General features: G+C 44.1%; 1 protein-coding gene across 2 annotated transcripts; it reads left to right on the top strand.

The window, feature by feature from the left end:
- The first annotated feature begins 2,386 nt into the window (after positions 1-2,386).
- LOC111963084 (transmembrane and coiled-coil domains protein 1) lies at positions 2,387-20,166 on the top strand. Of its 2 annotated transcripts, none has more exons than XM_023986306.2 (8): positions 2,387-2,511; positions 5,195-5,370; positions 7,721-7,764; positions 10,043-10,311; positions 13,493-13,918; positions 15,214-15,695; positions 18,599-18,734; positions 18,930-20,166. In XM_023986306.2, the coding sequence occupies exons 4-8, from the start codon at positions 10,087-10,089 to the stop codon at positions 19,242-19,244; spliced, it is 1,584 nt and encodes a 527-aa protein (XP_023842074.1). In that variant the 5' UTR covers positions 2,387-2,511; positions 5,195-5,370; positions 7,721-7,764; positions 10,043-10,086; the 3' UTR covers positions 19,245-20,166. The 2 variants fall into 2 exon arrangements, with proteins under 2 accessions (XP_023842074.1, XP_023842068.1); XM_023986300.2 differs by having other exon boundaries at positions 2,424-2,511; positions 9,525-10,311.
- Positions 20,167-20,398: the final 232 nt, after the last annotated feature.

Here is a 20,398-nt window from a genome sequence, read left to right as displayed (position 1 = left end):
TCAGGTCAGAGAGAAACCAAGGCTATATCTGTCCTGGTTCTAAATTTCTTGAATGGGGCATGCTTATTCAAGATGGTGAGGAAGGCATTTAAAAAAAATTTCCAGGCATCCTCTACTGACGGGATGAGATCAATATCCTTCCAGGATACCTCGGCCAGGTCGATTAGAAAGGCCTGCTCGCTTAAGTGTTTCAGGGAGCGTTTGACAGGATGAGTGGAGGTCGTTTGACCGCTGACCCATTACGGATCGGCAATGAGGCAGTGACGCTAGATCTGTTTTAAAACAGCAGGAGGTATTTGAGGGGGCAAGTTTTGTAGGATGATATCTATGAGGGTACCCGTGTTTACGGAATTGGGGTGGTACCTGGTAGGTTCATTGATAATTGTGTGTGAGATTGGCATCAAGCTTAGATTGTAGGGTGGCTGGGGTGTTAAGCATGTTCAAATTAGGCGCCTAGCAGCACGAGCTCTGAAAGATAGATGGGGGCAATCAGTTCAACATATAGTCCAGAGCACAGCTGGGGGCAGAGGGTGCTATAGAGCGGCAACGGTGAGAGACTTGTTTTAGAGAGGTGGATTTTTAAAAGTAGAAGTTCAAATGTTTGGGAACAGACCTGGATAGTAAAACAAACTCTGCAGGCAATCTTGCAGTAATTGCAACACGCCCCCTTTGGCCGTTCTACTTGTCTGAAATCTTGTAGTTGGATGAAAATGTCAGAATTTTTGGTGGTCTTTCTAAGCCAGGATTCAGACACGGCTAAACATCCGGTTGGCAGAGTGTGCTAAAGCAGTGAACAAAACAAACTTAGGAGGAGGCTTCTAATGTTAACATGCATGAAGCCAAGGCTATTACGGTTACAGAAGTCACAAAAGAGAGCGCCTGGGAACAGGAGTGGAGCTAGGTACTGCAGGCCTGGATTCACCTCTACATCACCAGAGAACAGAGGAGGAGTAGGATAAGGGTACGGCTAAAAGCTATAAATTGTCTCTAGAACTTCTAGAGCAGAGAGTAAAAGGAAGTTTCTGGGGGCGATAAAATAGCTTAAAGGAATAATGTACAGACAAAGGTATGGTAGGATGTGAATACAGTGGAGGTAAACCTAGGTATTGAGTGATGATGAGAGAGATATTGTCTCTAGAAACATCATTGAAACCAGGTGATGTCATCGCATATGTGGGTGGTGGAACTGAGAGGTTGGATATGGTATAGTGAGCAGGGCTAGAGGCTCTACAGTGAAATAAGCCAATAAACACTAACCAGAACAGCAATGGACAAGGCATATTTACATTAAGGAGAGGCATGCATCATGCTGTGGGGATGTTTTTCAGAAGCAGTGACTGGGAGACTAGTCAGGATCGAGGGAAAGATAAATGGAGCAAAGTACAGAGTGATCCTTGATGAAAACCTGCTCCGGAGCGCTCAGGACCTCAAGACTGGGGCGAAGGTTCACCTTGCAACAGGACAATGACCCTAAGCACACAGTCAAAACAACGCAGGAGTGGCTTCGGGACAAGGCTCTGCATGTCCTTGAGTGGCCCAGCCAGAGCCTGGACTTGAACCCTATCTACCTGAAAATAGCTGTGTAGCGGTGCTCCCAATCCAACCTGACAGAGCTTGAAAGGATCTGTAAAGAAGAATGGGAGAAACTCCCCAAATACAGGTGTGCCAAGCTTGTAGTGTCATACCCAAGAAGACTCGGTGGTAATCGCTGCCAAAGGTGCTTCAAAAAAGCACTGAGTAAAGGGTCTGAATACTTATGTAAACGTCATATTTCAGTTTTTTATTTGTAATAAATGTGCAAAAAGTTGTACAAACCTGTTCTTGCTTCGTCATTATGGGGTATTGTGTTTAGATTGATCAAGGGAAAAAAACGATTTTAGAATAAGGCTGTAACATAACACAATTTGGAAAAAGTCAAGGGGTTTGAATACTTTCCGAATGCACTGTATATATATTTCCATTAGTATATTACCATAGTATTTATATATTCCTGTTACCAGTCACTTTTCAGCCCTGTTTACACTGCTCTATATTATTATTAATCATGCTACCAGTCACTTTCTCCTAATCCCTTCCTACATGTTTTTTWATTTTATTTATTTAACGTTTATTTAACTAGGCAAGTCAGTTAAGAACAAATTCTTATTTACAATGACGGCCTACCCTGGACAAACCCGGACGACGCTGGGCCAATTATGAGCCGCCCTATGAGACTCCCAATCAAGGCCGGACGTGATACAGCCTGGATTCGAACCAGGGACTGTAGTACAGTGCCTTAGGCCGCTGTGCCGCTCCGGAGCCCATATATATATATATAGCTTTTAACCTTTTACATTATAATATTGAAGTATCTTCTCAGACGGTGTGTCTTCTCCGTATCAAAATAAAATTGTCTGCTGTCAGATGAGTCGCCCTATCACCACCTACGTTGAAAACGCTCTTTGACGTCATCGTGGGAGTGTTCCATCGGGAGAAATGAACGTTCATCAACACAATCCTCTCAGCGCCCATGTAAGTTATAATATGTAAATACACAATATAGTTTGATTGGCGAACTGTAATATCAATGTCGAGTATAGAATTTCTCATTTTGTAGTTTATTCTTGAAAGAGGTGTATTGTTTATTAAGTTGTGTTCAACCTGGTGTTAGCTAAGCTAGCGGTGTAGTAGCTGGCTGGCTAGCTATCGCTAAAACTAGCTAGCCACCGCTAGCTAACGTTACTCCCAACCAACCTGTTTTATCTTGCTAGAATTAGCTAAACTAGATAAGCGGTAACTAGTTGTCTGGGTGCAAGCGATTTACTTTAATGTGTCGTTACTGTTTGGGCATGAGCTGACTAAGGTTTGTGTTGGGGTGTGTCAGCATTCATATATGATCAACCATGCCCTATCACACATTTCCAATAGACAGATGCGCGCTAACTACATTTTCATTGAATGAAACTAGCTAACATTTGCTATTAATATTGGCTAAGTTAGTAAATAGGTGTAACTTGTTCAGTATGGTGTCTGTCAGGGAGGGAGTAGCATGGACGCCACTCAGCCGGTGTAACGTCGGGATGTGCTGCGGTGGAAATCTACGGGCACAAACCTGCTAACTAACGTTAGCTAACTATGTCGTTACATCCTACAAAACACCGGGTGGGTGGATGTTTTCAGGCTGTCTGTGAGATCATTAGCCATACGCAACGACTAAAATGTGTCTGAACGCAAACCATATTTTTCATGTAATGTCTATTGCCGGGTTAGCATTTTAATTAGGCCTGTCCACGATAGTGGATGTAACATTAACTAGCCTCGATTAAAAATCCACACCTATGCTAATAGCTAGCTAAATGGCTCATGCTCATATTGATGATGCTGGTGGTAGTGTTGTTTGGCCACTGACGGTAACGTTTGCGCGGCTGTCATTTTCTATTCTGAAATGGGATGGGATAATTGTTCTTTTCCACTTTATAATCTCGGTAGTTAAGGTATGTAGTCAATTGCTTAGCAATACCTTGACGTTAGATTGAAGTGTGATTGTAATTAGCTAGGTGTCTTATCGCTAGTTAATTACGCACAGGCCGGTTTTGGGCGTGAACACCTCCACATATCTTGCAGCAAAGACATTTATCAACGGCTATCTGTCTGATTACGTTTATCGGATTAATTGAGCTAACAGCTCTGCGTTTAGCTCGGCAGTCAAACTAGCTAATGTCTCCTATTGTAAAAACAAACCCCACACAACGAWTATTTAATTGATTGGAAAAATCGATCTGTCAGTTAGCTAAGAAATAGCAAGCTCACAGAAATGGGCTACTCAGTGGAGGCAAAGTTAGCTATCTAGGTAGCCGACTGATTGTGGCAGTTGAACTAATCTCACACGATTTAGCCAGGATTGTATTAGGCCTAGCTATTCTAGTGCTTTGTGTTGACAGGTAGGCCCATCACACCCCTTGRAGATGTTGGCATTGGTTTGCCTATCCCAGGCCAGTGTCTGTGCACCTGTTTTGTCTTAGTCTTTATGATGGCCCACTGGACTAGACAGAAGGATATGCAGTGCAATAGCACATTGAATCAGGCGAATGTACTGTATTAAGTCCAGTGGTGTAAAAATACTTGAAGTACTACTTAAGTAGTTTTTGGGGGTTATCTGCACTTTACTATTTATATTTTGGACTACTTTTACTTCACTACATTCCTTAAGAAAATATAGTAATTTTTACTCCATACATTTTCCTTGACACCCATAAGTAGTCGTTACATTTTGAATGCTTAGCAGGACAGGAAAACAGTCAAATTCACGCACTTATCAACCGAACATCCCTGGTCATCCCTACTGCGTCTGATCTGGCAGACTCATTAAACACACATGCTTCGTTTGTAAATGTTGTCTGAATGTTGGAGTGTGCCTGTGGCTTTCTGTAAATTACAATACAAGAAAATGGTGCCATCTGGTTTGCTTTAATATAAGGAATTTGAAATAATTTATACCTTTACTTTTGATACTTAATCACAGTTAAGAGTGAGTCACACGTGTAATTGAACTCCAGGGAGTTTCTCAAAAGYATTATGATCATATTTAAGTCAATTTGTAGGCCATGGATGAACCGTGATCTTAACACTATCAGTCCTATCAGTCCTGAGATCCCAGCAAATCACATATTCGACTTTCATTTGTCTGCATGTTCAGCCCTTACATTAGCTTCACAAATACAATTTAGTTTAAAACCATCTTCTTTTTAGGACAACCAGGATTACAAGTAGAACACAACAATTTGTCATAAACCGGTGCATTCGTGAGTTTTATCGACAAATGTCAATAAAATAAGGTCCGCCAAAGCAAAAACATGATGAATGCTGTAAGTACAGAATTAGTTGTGTGGAGTTTGTGACAGAAACTTTGAGCTTATTATAGACACTAGGTCCTGGGATTTCCAATTATCTTCTATGTAGAAGAGCTCTTTGGACTCTACTCCCTTGTCTCACAAACACCGCTCTAGCTCAGCCCCCATTAAGCACACAGACTAATGGAATCTACGGATGCAGAAGAAATAGACCAATTCAGTTGTACAAACCAGAATCTCTAACACAATGTTTAAAATGGTTTAGAAGTCCAAAACACACCAGTGATATGGTGGGACTCCTTGGGTTAATGGTAAAGATGTTTGAAAACCTGCCCTGACATATTTATCTCCTCTTTCCTTTTCAGCATGTGACATTCCGAAACATCAGTGGAAACTGTTGACTGAAGAGAAAAGGACATCCCAGCTCTTGTACTTTGAAAGAGTGTTCAAAGGAAGTGGGTTTTTGGAAATTTCCTTGGAATACTTAGGCTTTTCCTATGCAGTGAAATCCCAATAGGCCTGCTGATGACCGGAACTCAAGGTATGCTTCCCAGTAAAGCCAAACTAAAGTAGCTAGCCAAACTAAAGGGATCCTAGACTAATTGCCAATCGCACCTTTCCTAAAGCTATTTTTTGTGTAAAAGAAGGCYGCTTTTGAGCTTTAAAAAACGGAGCCTGAAATAGTTGTGGTATTAATGTTACAGCCATGTTGGCTTTCATCAGAATGAAGAATAGCTTTTGGTAGATGAACAGTGGTAAAAATAGATGAGAAGATGGATGCAGGCGGACACAGCACATTAAGACATTGTCCCCTTCCTGGACAAAGGGCCATGCTGTAGATGCCATGTGAAAGTAGACAGTTACAGTGAATGGACACAAGTACAGATATGGTTACCAATGTGGTAGATACATTTGCATGAAATATCTTCTCCATGTAGGCACATGCAGTATAGACTGTAGAGAGAGACACACATACMCACATGCTGGTGTGACCTTGGAAGGCTGCATGCATGAGGCGGCCGAGGGAAAGAGTGGGGGCGATCTCAATTGCATACTCCTCGCGTCCTCTCTCCTCGTCTCCTTCTCAAAACCCATTAGAGGAGAAGGTCAGAGGGAAGTGACCTCTGGCTTTCTCATCCAATGGGTTTTGAGAAGGAGGGAGGACGCGAGGAGTATGCAATTGAGATCTTCCCAGTGATAGGAGAGTGTTGGCTGACCCACTTCTGACAGAGATAATGTAGCGCCCTAAAGGAGGAAAAGAGACTGGGGGAGTCGTGGTGTGCTTCACTGTGTGAATGTCTGTTAGTACACTTGTCCCTGTACTCGTAGATCGGGGCGGCAGGTAGCCTAGTGGTTAGAGCGTTGGGCCAGTAACCGAAAGGTTTCCAGATCGAATCCCCGAGCTGACAAAGTGAAAATCTGTTGTTCTGCCCCTGAACAAGGCAGTTAAACCACTGTTCCTAGGCCGTSATTGTAAATAAGAATTTGTTCTTAACTGACTTGCCTAGATAAATATGCATTTTGGACTACATCTGTGGTAGTAGGTAGTCTTATATTACAGCATTAGGTCCTGTCTGCTTAATAATGCATTCATAATGCCATTAGACTCCCTAATCACTCTGTGGAACATGCATGTCACTGTGTGCTTTTGTTTGGTTTGTGTGTAGCCTACCTGCTCACTTGTTAACCACTGCGTCCCCTCAGTGAATTCGGCCTGCAAATGGGCCTATATATAGCCGGACCTTTCAGTCTCGCTTGCAATAAGTTAAACATGGGGTGAAATGGGGAGGGGAACGGGTAAGAGCGTTAGGGGATTTCCACTGATAGCTGAGGAGTATGTAGATATGCCTGTTGACATCTACTTTAGCCTATTTGGTGAGGTCAAGTGTTAGTTACTGCTAAGTGTGCACCGCTTCTGGGCGAGATTAGCCATAGTGTTACCTCAGTGTTACCTCAGTGTTGGGTTAATGTTACAGGCTTAGTGTTCCAGCTATGAGGAAGGGACTTACTCAAATGAAGCAATCTCTCAATCCTATCCATTTGGGATACTTTCACTCTGTCATTAGTAGTGTTTTTTTCTATGCTGTATTTGGGCGTTGCGCTATGCAGGCAGTTTTTCTCTGCATCCTCCAATCTGCTAATGTGAGGGGAAATTGTGGTGATGTATTATAATTTGCGAGTGGGTAGGGAGTTGTGTGGGAGGCATCGTGTCTGGCTTGTGCCAGTAAACTGGTGGTGACTGAATTCTTTCCCTTTTCCTCTTCCTTTAGTTGTGTGYGGATTGGGCAACTGGTGTGGTTGGTGGGTTCCACTGACAGGCACTTACTCTGTCCGAAGCGGCACCCTGTCCCCTGTATAGTGCACTACTTTTTGACCAGAGCCCATCAAAAGTAGTGTACTATGTAGGAGGATTTGGTTCCATTTGGGATGAAGGCTTTGACTAAAAAGCAGGTTCTTGGCTCACTGCACAAAAGGAGCTCTGCTGGTCAGCGTCTCTCAAGCTTTGTGTCCCTCATTACTTCCGTTATTTACTGTAACACTCATGATGTATCGGACCTCTACTGCTCTGCTCGTAGCTCTCCTGAGTAATCTGGATGGAGTCATCACTGTGAGGTGTTCCACACACCATGTCATGGTCTCATATTTTGAGTGTGCACAAGGCAGTGAAGATATTTGCTGTTAAGATGAGGACTTCTCAAAATGTATTCTAGGAGGAGTCCCTGAAGCCCCTCAGTGAGTGTGTACAGGTCTCGTTGATTCTGTGCAGTTTGTACACGGCTGATTTGAGCACGGGTCCGTGTGCCGCCGTTGCCAGCGTCATTTATTTGTATCTCGTCATTGGTTCCATTTTGATAGTGATTTCCCTCTGACGTTGACCTCTTCCTCCGCAGCCAACCCTGAGCAGTAAGTCGGAAGAGGAGAAGCTGGACGGAGGGTAAGATCTATCTCCCTGGCTCTCTTTTTAATTTTTTTTTCTCTCTTTCTTGCCACCTGTTTCTTCTTGCTCTCTCCTTTTCCCCCGCGCTCTCTTCCTCCATATCTCTTCCCCCTTTCTTTGCTGTTGCTTTGTAAAATACAGTCTTTATATAAAGTGCTTTCCTGGAGCTCAACTCTCAGACGGTGTGGATTTAGCCTTAGCCATCTCCGCTCACGGCTCCATGCTTGATCTGCTCTCTGAGGTCAAGGCTCTCTACAGGGATATCATGGCGCAACTCTCTCAGCCAGATAAAAACCCACCAGAAGATTCCATTATATTCATTTATATTTTGTTTCATTATTTTTTCATACTATTTACTTTAAACTCATYCGAAATCCTCAAAGGATATGTTTTTCCCCCCCACCCATTTTAGTAAAGAAATAGTTTCTGAAATGCTGTGTATCTTATATTAGACTACAAACGACTGTCTAAGTAAATAACAAAKGAAGGCAATGTTTGTTAACCTCTGCCTGACAAGGAAACCACAGTCAGATTAGGCTAGTTAACCCAGGTCCTGTGACGTGCTTTCGTCCTCTAAAAGTGCGTTTGCAATTTGACACACTGAAGTGCCACTATCTATGGAAACTGTAAAAATAAAACCCCAGCATTTCAGAAATTGTTTTTGGAAAGTATTTTGTTTAGCACGAYACCCGTCATTGCTGTAGAAGTCTGCTTTCTTTAGTAGAGTTGTTTTGTAAGTGGGTTTGGACATCACAGACGTTGTGGTTTGGGTCATATGGATTTACCATACTGAACAAAAATATAAACGCAACAATTTCAAAGATTTTAGTTACAGTTCATGTAAGGAAATCAGTCAATTTAAATATATTCATTAGACCCGAATCTATGGATTTCACATGACTGGGAATACAGATGATTGCACCTCAGGATCTCATCATGGTGTCTTTGTGCATTCAAATTGGCATCAATTTAAAATGCTATTTTGTTCGTTGTCCATAGCTTATACCTGCCCATACCATAACCCCACAGCCACCATGGGGCAGTCTGTTCACAACGTTGACATCAGCAAACCCGCTCTCCCGCACGAGGCCATACACGTGGTCTGTGGTTGTGAGGCTGGTTGGACCTACGTCATTTGAGAGAATTTGTCAGGAGGCGGCTTATGGTAGAGAAATTAACATTACATTCTCTGGTGACAGCTCTGCTGGACATTCCTGCAGTCAGCATGCCAATTGCACGCTGCCTCAACTTGAGACATCTGTTACATTGTATTGTGACAACTGCACGGTTGAGTGGGATTTTATTGTCCCAGCACAAGGTGCACCTGTCTAATGATCATGCTTTTTAATCAGCTTCTTGATATGCCAAACCTGTCAGGTGGATGGATTGTCTTGGCAAAGGAGAAATGCTCACTGACAGGGACGTAAACTAATTTGTGAACAAAATTTGAGAAGCTTTTTGTGCGTATGGAACATTTCTGTGATCTTTTATTTCAGCTCATGAAACATGGGACCAACACTTTACATGCTGCGTTTTTATATTTTTGTTCAGTGTAATAATAAAAAATATTTGAACATACAATATAAATATAAATAAATCGAGTCAACTAAACTCGAGCCTCAATGTTTCAAAGCTGACACGAGTTCAACCTCTGCCTGCTGCTTTTTGTAATCATTGTTTTAATTATGGTGCTTTCTTTTGTCCCATCCACTCACTGTTGCATGTCATAATCCATTTTATTTCCCTTTTTGTGTTAGACGAGCATGTCTTTGAGCCAATCCGCATGCACGCGCATAGGGCCCAAGTGAGTGAGCGCCATACTCCTTGCTTCCCGACTTTTGAAGCTGCCTCTCAAAGGGGGTGTGTTGTTGGGGCGTAGCTAGACCCCCGCACCCCCAGAGTTGACCCTGTGGCTGAGCGTCAGCCTGGCGCCCCCTGATGGATCAGGCTAGTAGTGAGCAGAGTCCTGAGGAGCCGGATGCGGGAGGTCGGGCGGAGCAGGAGGTGGGCCGAAGGGCGTCTGAGTCGGAGCACGGCCTGTCCAAAATCACCCACAATGCACTGGAGAACATGGGCGCGCTTGGCCACGGCCTGAAGCAGCTTTTCCAGCCGCAGCGCCGCCGCTCGTCCGTCTCCCCGCACGACGCCGCCGCCTCCTCCTCAGGTTGCCCCGCCCTTGAGCCCCCTGACGGTGGGGGGCCAGAGGTTGGGGACGCCCACTCGGCACCCGGTCCGGACTCTGACCCCCACACTACTTCCTCCGCTCCCCCTGCAGCTCTGAGCCGCGTTCTGCAGCAAATCCGTGGCGCGCCCCCCATAATGAAGCGAGGGACCAGTCTGCAGAGCCGCCGCACCAAGGCGGGGGGGACCGGGGACCCCCCCCAGAAAGGCAGCCCCCAGATCCACCGGAGGAGTACCCAGGAGGTTATGCTGCTGCAGGCTGGCCGCCCGCGCTCCTCCTCCACCACGGACACGCCCACCAGCCCCGCCCTGGCCGACATGCTGCTCACTTCCGGGTACCACTCCACTGAGGAGCCTGACAGGGTGAGTTGAAACTAGGCCCCTACAGGGGTTGGTCCCCTGTAAAACCTACCCACTGGTGCAGACAGGCCACTGCAAGCTTTTCACCTATATTTAAAACAAAATATGTAATAAACAAGCAGCTGCTGCTAGAGAAAACGCATATCTAAATGGAAGCACAGTATTGGAAGGTCAGAATTCATGATGATTTACTGTGAAATGAAATTGAAGAATTCATGATGATTTACTGTGAAATGAAATTGATCATATTGGGCTTACTGGCTTGCCTTCCTCTGGATGTTCTTGGATGAAGGAGTGAAAGGAACTGTCATTACTGGCAGGTCAGTGTGTGTGTGTGTGTGTGTGTGTATTGGTCACTATGTGCTCTAAGCCTTTCTATATTTAGCTGTGGCTGTCTCCAAGTATACTTCAGGTCAGCCAGCGAAGGCTTGACTTGCAGGCCAAAACAAGCTGAAAAGCGGCTGGTCCCCTGACATCTCTGACACTGTCCTCCAACATTTTAGATGTAGACTGGTCCTCACTGGAATTGCTCAAATCTGTAGAAATTTGGAGTACACTGTATTAACAATATTTTGCCAATGAATGAATACTGACTGACTTAGTAGCAGGACAGTGCATTTCTAAATCCTTCACGCTGTTAGGATTGAGTGTTGAACTCCTAGACAACTAGTACAACTAGCCCATCATTGTGTCTGAGGTATACCCATCATGCACAGTGCATACCCCTGGCAGTCACCTCGCAATGCTTGATGACACCACCAAGCCTTTTGAGCAGGAAGGGTATGAATCGGGCAGTAGGATGACGAACCTAAGCAGTCTGTTTCACCAACAGCAGACCGTGGCCACCCTACTGTGTGAACTGTAATTAACTCGCGTTACATGAGCAGCTAACAGGCTAGTGGCTAGCTACAGTAGCGTCTGGATGTGTCTGTAGTTGAGCGACTCAGTCTGTCGGTCTTAGAGAAAGCAAAAGTCCTTTCCATCCCCACATAAGCTGTCTGAATTGACAGTGATGGAAGGTGGGATGGAAGTGCAACTCCACTTGTAGTTCGTGGCCTTCGTCTGGCCCAACTCCCCAGAACGGAACATAAGTCATTCATTTTGGGCTGATCTCCAGCACCGCCATTCTAGAATCCCACCTCTGTGTAGAAAATAGATTTGAGAACATAACATTTTTATTTTTCTGGTTGAGAAAAATGCTTTAGCTTTAGTTAAGCCACATCATTTACTGTGAATAGGGAAGACACACACACACACACACACACACACACACACACACACACACACACACACACACTCTCTGTATGGCATCCCTGTCTGATGGATTACTGCTCAGTATATAGACATGGGTTCCTCTGGAGATATTTATGGAAGGTACGACTCGGCTGTTTTTACAAATTATTAACATGTTCCTTTATGGCAAATCAGTCTGAGGTAACATTATGTAGGGTGTCCAGCCACTGCCCAGAGGGGGTGGAAATGTCACTTCTGTATGTTATAATAGGCAGAATCTACCACAAACCCAAAGCTTCCTTATGTTATAAAATACATTTTACCAAGACATCTGATTATTCGTGTTCTGAGTCGTTCAGTGGGGTCTTTCTCTGTGTCATTAACGTTACTTCCAAAAAGTCAAATTTTGTAACTTAATATATCTGATAATAAGCACAGAGCTCTGTTGATATAGCGGTGCAGGCTTCTCATAACTTTTGAGGATTTATAATTTTGTCGTTGTCAGTTGTTTCCGCGGGTCGCAAAAGGTGCATTTCACTAATGTCATTAAATGTAAAAGGCTTTGACAATAAAAAGCTTGGAACATGCTCAATAATCCATGGCCATTTCACCGAGCGACGCTTGTTTTTGTGAAGTCTTCGAAGAGGAGTTTCGACTTGATATGAAAAGCATACGCGTCATGTCTCAATCGATATCCATTTTACCTCTATTGTTTTATGTCCTGCGGATTCGAGAATGACGACCCGTTCAATGGGAAGGTGAGCCTCTCAGAATTAAGGCTACGGGCTACTGTTCACCGAATCCAGCCTAACTGATGCGATAGAGATATACACTACCGTTCAAAAGTTTGGGGTCACATAGAAATGTCCTTGTTTTTGAAAGAAAAGTTTTTTTTTTGTTGTCCATTTTAAAATAACATCAAATTGATCAGAAATGCAGTGTAGACATTGTTAATGTTGTAAATGACTATTGTAGCTGGAAACGGCAGATTTTTTATGGAATATCTACATAGGCTACAGAGGCCCATTATCAGCCACCATCACTCCCGTGTTCCAATGGCATGTTGTGATAGCTAATCCAAGTTTATCATTTTAAAAGGTTMATTGATCTTTAGAAAACCCTTTTGCCTAGAAGGCCAGCATCCCGGAGTCGCTTCTTCACTKTTRACGTTGAGACTGGTGTGTTTGCRGGTACTATTTAATGAAGCTGCCAGTTGAGGACTTGGGAGGCGGCTGTTTCTCAAACTAGACACTCTAATGTACTTGTCYTCTTGCTCAGTTGTGCACCAGGGCCTCTCACTCTTTCTATTCTGGTTAGAGMCMGTTTTTGCTGTTCTGTGAAGGGAGTAGTACACAGCGTTGTACGCAATCTTCAGTGTCTGATAATGGGCCTCTGTACGCCTATTTAGATATTCCATTTAAAATCGGCTGTTCCCAGCTACAATAGTCATTTACAACATTACCAATGTACACTGTATTTCTGATCAATTTTATGTTATTTTGATGGACAAAAAAATCTGCTTTTCTGTCAAAAACAAGGACATTTCTAAGTGACCCCAACCTTTTGAACGGTTGTGTGTGTGTGTGTGATATATTTATATATAAAAAATGGGTTGTCATTTAGTCCCCCTAATTCTGACCATCCTACAAGGGTAAAAACTAACTTTTGAAGGGATTATGATAGAGACATGAGGTTTGGATCACTGGGTTTTCTTGGATGATTATCTACACAATTAACATTTTACACATTGKTCAAAATGTGTTTTTGATTGGAGACTCTATATTATGATTATACGGTGTTGGCTGATTTGATCATGTTTGCCTTATAGTTACTTTCCACTCCATTTGGCTACTTTTAATGCTCTTCCTCAATCTTACACGACAGTCTCTGATCTATCCTTCTCTCCTCCCATCTTCTCTTCCTCCTCGTTACKCTGTCTTTCCTGGGTCAGCTGGATTGTCTGGACGGTTCCGGCCCGGCTGTATCGCCCAACGCCCTCTCCTGCGGAGCCGACGGCTACGGGCTGGACTCGGTCGACACCACCCCCGACCCCCAGCGCACAAAACAGGCCATCGCCCAGCTGCAGCAGAAGATCCTCAAGCTCACCGAGCAGATCAAGATTGAGCAGACGGCCAGAGACGACAACGTGGCCGAGTACCTGAAGCTGGCCAACAACGCGGACAAGCAGCAGAGTGCCCGCATCAAACAGGTGTTTGAGAAGAAGAACCAGAAGTCGGCCCAGACCATTCAGCAGCTGCAGAGGAAGCTGGAGCACTACCACCGCAAACTGAGAGAGGTGGAGCACAACGGTATCCCCCGTCAGCCCAAAGACGTGCTCCGAGACATGCACCAAGGCCTCAAGGGCGTGGGCGCTAAGGTTAGCGTTATGACCATTTTAACATCACATGTACTTTCCTTATGAGGTCATCCCGCTTATTTTTCACCAGTGTTATTTCTACCACTAGTGTGCCACTGCAACTGCTAATGTGAGTACTACCACCACCACCATCAAAATCTATTTTTTTCTGGTTTTAGTCACTTGTCCTTTTCMGAGTAATTAGCAGCACACAGTTTCCTACAGAATTCAATAGATTKCGTGTAGAATATGCATGTCTCAGACCTGGGTTCATAAATACTATTCGAAATCATTTCATACTTTAGCTGGGCTTGATTGAGCTTGACTGGTGCAATAACTTATAGAAGAGTCGCAAACCGTGCCCATCTGTCACTCCAGGCAGACTAAAGCAAACGCTAAAAGTATTTGAAAGATTAAGTGGTATTTGAACTAGGGGTGTGAAACGTTTTAAAATGAAATCGGGATCCCTAATGTTTAGAATAATCCCAAATGGAAAAAGTATTCCCCCCCCCCCCATCGCTAATAATGCGTGTATTTGTTCAGTCTTTGGTCTGTTGCATGTAGAATTTCCTAGCCTGTTCATTGGTTTACTGAAGTTAAGAAATTGCGAAGTACATTGCGTGGTACAGCTTCTGATTGCCGACAGATGGGCCTAGTGCACAGTTCTGCCTGTTGGCCGACCTGCCTATACTCTGCCCCTCCCCTCTCTCTCTGTCGCTCACTAAGAAAGATGCGAGTGTTTGGGAAGTACGGCATSTAATCGGTCTCTGTTTTTTAATCTTAGCAGTCGATTCCTATCGGAAGATATTTTCTTTCTACTAAATGTCTTGTTATGGTATTTAACAAACTTTAGACCTAAAGTTGCGCGCAGTCAGATTATTGATTATTTGATTGACACTTCTGGTAATTAGTACCGCTTCAGTGGTATTCYTTTACAGACAAGTAAAATGCCCGCTCAGTCAAGCTTCGGAACTCTCCAGAGTTTAGTGTCGATATTTTAAAAAGCTTTAACGTACCCTTACAGACAAACATGCCGTGGCTGAGGTGCTTTCAAGGGTAKWWGACTGCAGTAGATATAACTTCATTGCCCGGCCCAGCGGTCATGCATTAGGACCATTATTCTGCATTGTGGAATTTTCAGATTTATTCTGGTAAATCGTAAAAAGAAAATGGCAGTTAAAACGCTTATCAAAGTTGTCCRTTTGTCACATCCCTAAGTTGAACCCAGGTCTGGTATCTCTGTCCCATGTGTTTTCACTACCACCGTAGTCTCCCCTCCCTCCCTAGTTAGTAACTGACCCATCTCCCCCCAACAGGTCACCGGTGGTCTCTCCAGCTTCTCCCACGCCACTCACTCGGCGGCCGGGGCCGTGGTGTCCAAGCCTCGCGAGATCGCCTCCCTCATCCGCAACAAGTTTGGCAGCGCAGACAACATCTCTGCCCTGAAGGACTCCCTGGACGAGCCCCAGGAGGATGGTCACGTTCTGGGGACTGGGGGGTCCAGGACCCTGGGGGGGGCCTCTAGCCCCAAGTACGGCAGCGAGGACGACTGCTCCAGTGCCACCTCCGGCTCGGCTGGGGCCAACAGCATCACAGGGGCCCCCGGGGGCCCGCCCAGCTCTAAGGGYTTGAACACACTGGAGCACGGCCAGAGCTTGGGCTTGGACACGCTGCTCCACGAGGTCCAGGAGCTCCGGGACAGCCAAGGTCGGCTGGATGAGTCGTTTGACAGCCTGAAAAGCCACTACCAGAGAGACTACACCATGATCATGCAGGCCCTGCAGGAGGAGAGATACAGGTAGCCACTGCATGCCACACACAACCTAGGACGCAACCGGTATTAAATAGACTAGACCAGTGGTTACCAACGGGTCGATCGACTGRGCGACCTTCAAGGCAATTTTTGTTGATCAAACATTTCTGTAGAAAAGGCTACCTGGGTGGCAGGTAGCCTAGCGGTTAAAAGTGTAATGCCAGTAACTGAAAGGTCACTGGTTCGAATCCCAGAGCCGACTAGTTGAAACATCTGTCGATGTGCCCTTGAGCAAGGCACTTAATCCTAATTTCTGCTGTTAATCGCTCTGTATAAGAGCGTCTGCTAAATGACTCAAATGTAAAAATGATAAAGCCTATATATGATAAATGATGATGATAGCCTGATAAAGCCATATATATATATATATATATATATATGTCTTGCTCTGTTGGCGGTAGGTGCACTTGATTCCGAAGCACTGTGCCGGGTAGGCAAAGTGTTCCCATTTTTGAACCATTTTCTCTGAAGGGACACATTCTGCTTAACCGGCGGACCAGGAGTGCTAAATCAAGCGCGCCTACTGTGCTGGCCAATCGGCTAGTTCAAATCACCATGCCTACARCTTCCACGACCCCCACAGCAAAGTTTGATACCAGCCTACTAGCATACTTGAGACTTCAACTTTGACAGTGTCTCTTTAGTCATAGTTTTCAAAGAATACAGCAAGGAGCTGCTGTTTTTGTAACGGAGTTCATGTTTAAGTTTTTATTCAGCATTGTCAACACAAAACAAAAACGCACTTCTCCCTACTTCCACTAGTGCTACAACCAGCACTGCAGCTGCAATGAATGAATGAATGAATTGAGTAGCCAAGTGTATCGATAGGCCTGCGTTTTTATTATTAGCAGCTCGTCGTGTCTATTGTAATATAGAGGAATATTTAACTTTCTCTAKTTATAGGAACAACATGAATTTGTGCATGAGGCAGAAATAATGTTGTGCGACTCGAGGTTCACCATCAGGTGGAAGACTGTCCTCTCTCTCTGGTCAGTCTCACCGGAGGAAAGGAGCGAGCAGGGACCATGAGAGGTGGACTCTGCTTCTCTCTCCCCTCTGCTGAAACTGACCGTCAGATGCAGGGAGCATCAGTTTCCCCAGTGGGAGAAACTCCCCAAATACAGGTGTGCCAAGCTTGTAGCGTCATGCCCAAGAAGACTCAATGCTGTAATTGCTGCCAAAGGTGTTTCAACAAAGTACTGAGTAAAGGGTCTGAATACTTATGTAAATGTGATGTTTCAGTTTTTTATTTTATTTTTTAAATTTGGTATAAATTAGCAAAAATTTCTAATCCTGTTTTCGCTTTGTCATTATGGGGTATTGTGTGTAGATTGAGGGAACTATTTAATTAATTTTAGAATAAGGCTGTAACAAAGTCAAGGGGTCCATAGCCACTGTGCCTTCAGAAAGTATTCCCACCCCTTGACTTTTTCCACAGTTTGTTACATTACAGCCTTATTCTAAAATACTAACCTAGCCTAATTGACAGAGAAAAGGAACCCTGTACAGAATTAAAATATTCCAAATAACCCATAATGTCAAAGTGGAATTGTGTTTTTTGACATTTTTTACAAATTAATTTTAAAATGAAACAATGAAATATCGTGTCTACGTATTCAACCACTTTTGTTATGGCAAGCCTAAATTAGTTGAATAAAAATGTGCTTAAGAAGACATAAGTTGCATGGCCAATACAAAGACACAGGCGTCCTTCCTCACTCAGTTGCCAGAGAGGAAGGAAACTGCTCAGGGATTCACAATGTGGCCAATGGTGACTTTAATACAGAGTTTAATAGTTGTGATAGGAAAAACATTGTAGCTACTCAAAGTCTGTACGGAATTAAAATATTCCAAAACATTCATACTGTTTACAACTTGTTGTCCTGAAATATGAAGTGTTATGTTTGGTACAAATCCAATACAACACATTAGACTACCTATCTCCATATTTTAATGTAGGTGGTGGCTGCATCATGTTATGGGTATTCTTGTAATCATKAAGGACTGGGGAGTTTTTCAGRATTAAAAAATAAATGGAATGGAGCACAGGCAWAATCCTAGAGGAAAACCTGGTTGTCTGCTTTCCACYAGACACTGGGAGATGAATTCACCTTTCWGCAGGATAATAACCTAAAACACAAGGCCACATCTACACTGGAGTTGCTTACCAAGAAGACAGTGAATGTTCTTTACAGTTTGGACTTAAATCTGCTTAAAAATGTATGTCAAGACTTAAATGGTTGTCTAGCAATGATCAACAACCAATTTGACAGAGCTTGAAGAATTTTGAAAAGAATAATGGGGAAAATGGTACAATCCAAGTGTGCAAAGCTCCGAGAGACTTACCCAGAAACACTCACAGCTGTAATCGCTGTCAAAGGTGATTCTAACATGTATTGACTCCAGGGTGTGAATACTTATGTAAATTGAGATTTAATTTTCAATATATTTGCAAAAAACTCTAAACATATTTTCACTTTGCTATTATGGGATGTTGTGTATAGATGCGTGAGAAAWMTMKWWWAYAYWTTKWSWWYWSGSKSTRWMACAMAATGTGGAATAAGTCAAGGGGTATGAATACTTTCTGAAGGCAGAGTACATACTCACTGAACTTAGCAGTTACTCAAGTTGCTAAGAGATGCAAAATCCCCTTGTTACTAAATTTAGAATACCGGTATACTTTCTCAGTTCAAAATAACTCTTATCACTCAGCACCAGCAAACATTTCCACTAACACTTCCTTTCATGACACATTTTATAATAAATAAAAAAATACATGTATATGTAGCAAAAGCTGTAAAAAAAAAAAACGTATATTTTTTTGTCCTCAAAGGGTGGGGAGGGGTTAATGCAAGGACGTGTTTGATTGGTACCGTGTGTGTGTTCAGGTGTGAGCGTTTGGAGGAGCAGCTGAATGACTTAACAGAGCTGCACCAGAATGAGATCCTGAACCTGAAGCAGGAGCTGGCCAGCATGGAGGAGAAGATCGCCTATCAGTCATACGAGAGAGCTAGAGACATTCAGGTAGGTTCTGTCAGCAATTGAAATAAGGAATATTTTTACCTCATACCTTTTAGCTCCAGTGAACTCAATTTGTTTCTTCTTTCTCCCCCCTTGATATGTTATACGATAGGGTCTCGCTGTGTTTGTGGTGAAGCGAGTTAGTGACATTCCAACCTGTTTAACCATGTCCTGTCACCCCCCCCCCCCCATATGTAGGAGTCTCTGGAGGTGTGCCAGACGCGTATCTCCAAGATGGAGCTGCAGCAACAACAGCAGCAGGTGGTCCAGCTAGAGGGCCTAGAGAACGCCACGGCCCGGACCCTGCTGGGCAAGCTCATCAACGTACTGCTAGCCGTCATGGCCGTGCTCCTGGTATTCGTCTCCACCGTGGCCAACTGTGTGGTGCCCCTGATGAAAACGCGCAGCCGCACCTTCTCCACGCTGCTCTTTGTCGTCCTCCTCGCCTTCCTGTGGAGGAACTGGGARGTCATCTCGCAGTACCTGGATCGCTTCCTGTTGTCCCCGAGTTGACCTACAGGGGTGGGGCTCTCTCAATGAGTGACGAAGGGAGGTGATGGCGGGGCGGGGCTCCCTGAACAATGAGGGACAGAGGTGGGGCCTGGTGTGGGACGACGACTAACTAACAAACCCGTACACTGCCTCTGATGCATGTGGTGGAGCCAGGCCAGCACAAWGGGCGGGCTTAGCGGAAAGGAKGATGAGGAGCCAGGAGATCTGCACACTTACTCCTCTCGCTCTCTCCAAGCAGTGCAATTGTTTACACGTGGAAGACGTTTTCTTACTTTAGAATTGATTCAAGTGGTATTGAATTTGTTTCTTCTTGTTATTGTAGTCACTAATGCAGATGCTTGAGGGCTTTCTCTTGTGGCAGGATTGGGAAGGTAAACAGCTGACATGTTGATGATCCACATGGCTAGTGACTTTTCTCTACGTCCAAAATCTCTCTTCCTTTTCTCTCTTTAACCCTAAAATCTCTCCTTTCTCCCTTTTCTTACTCCCAATATGTTCTCTTCCGTGTTTGTCTTCCTCTGCCCCTCTTCTCAATCACCCCAGTCTTTGCCCATTTCACCAAATCGCTCTTCTTTCTGGGAGGATTGATGTGACTAGCTACAGTGCACTGCTGTGGACAAAATCAAATTTATCACTGGATCAAGCAAGTGATGGGTTCTTGACTTGTTTCTATTGGACGAGCTAAACGTGACGTTGGGCCTGATTGGATCAGGACTGAGTCGGAATATTCTCAGCTTGAAGCCCCGCACTCTTGGCCTGGCCTGTTGGATCTGCCCCTGCTGAGACTATAAAATAAATGAACATACTTGAAGAGCTGTGAARCTGCTCAGACTTTCAGTGCTTCCGTACTGTTTCTATTAGTGAAATGAAATGTCAACTTTTTATTTTTTAAAACAAATAAACATGCGGTTTTAAAAATGCAGGATTGAGTCAACACCCAGTTTCTATTTCAATCTCATGTTTTTGATGTGTAGAAAATATTGCCTATATTGACAAGCTAGTCGAGCTCCAACAATGTCCTCAAAGATGGAAGGCAGGTGACACCTTTTCTAGCCAATGAGGGCAGATAAGTGTGACTGGGTCATAGATAGGCCTCATCTGTGACCGCTTCAATGGCGTTGTCTATGCTCTCCATTTTAAAGTATTACATTTCT

This window comes from Salvelinus sp. IW2-2015, linkage group LG1 (assembly GCF_002910315.2).
Source record: "Salvelinus sp. IW2-2015 linkage group LG1, ASM291031v2, whole genome shotgun sequence".
Lineage (NCBI taxonomy): Eukaryota > Metazoa > Chordata > Actinopteri > Salmoniformes > Salmonidae > Salvelinus > Salvelinus sp. IW2-2015.
This window is presented reverse-complemented; position numbering and strand designations above follow the sequence as displayed.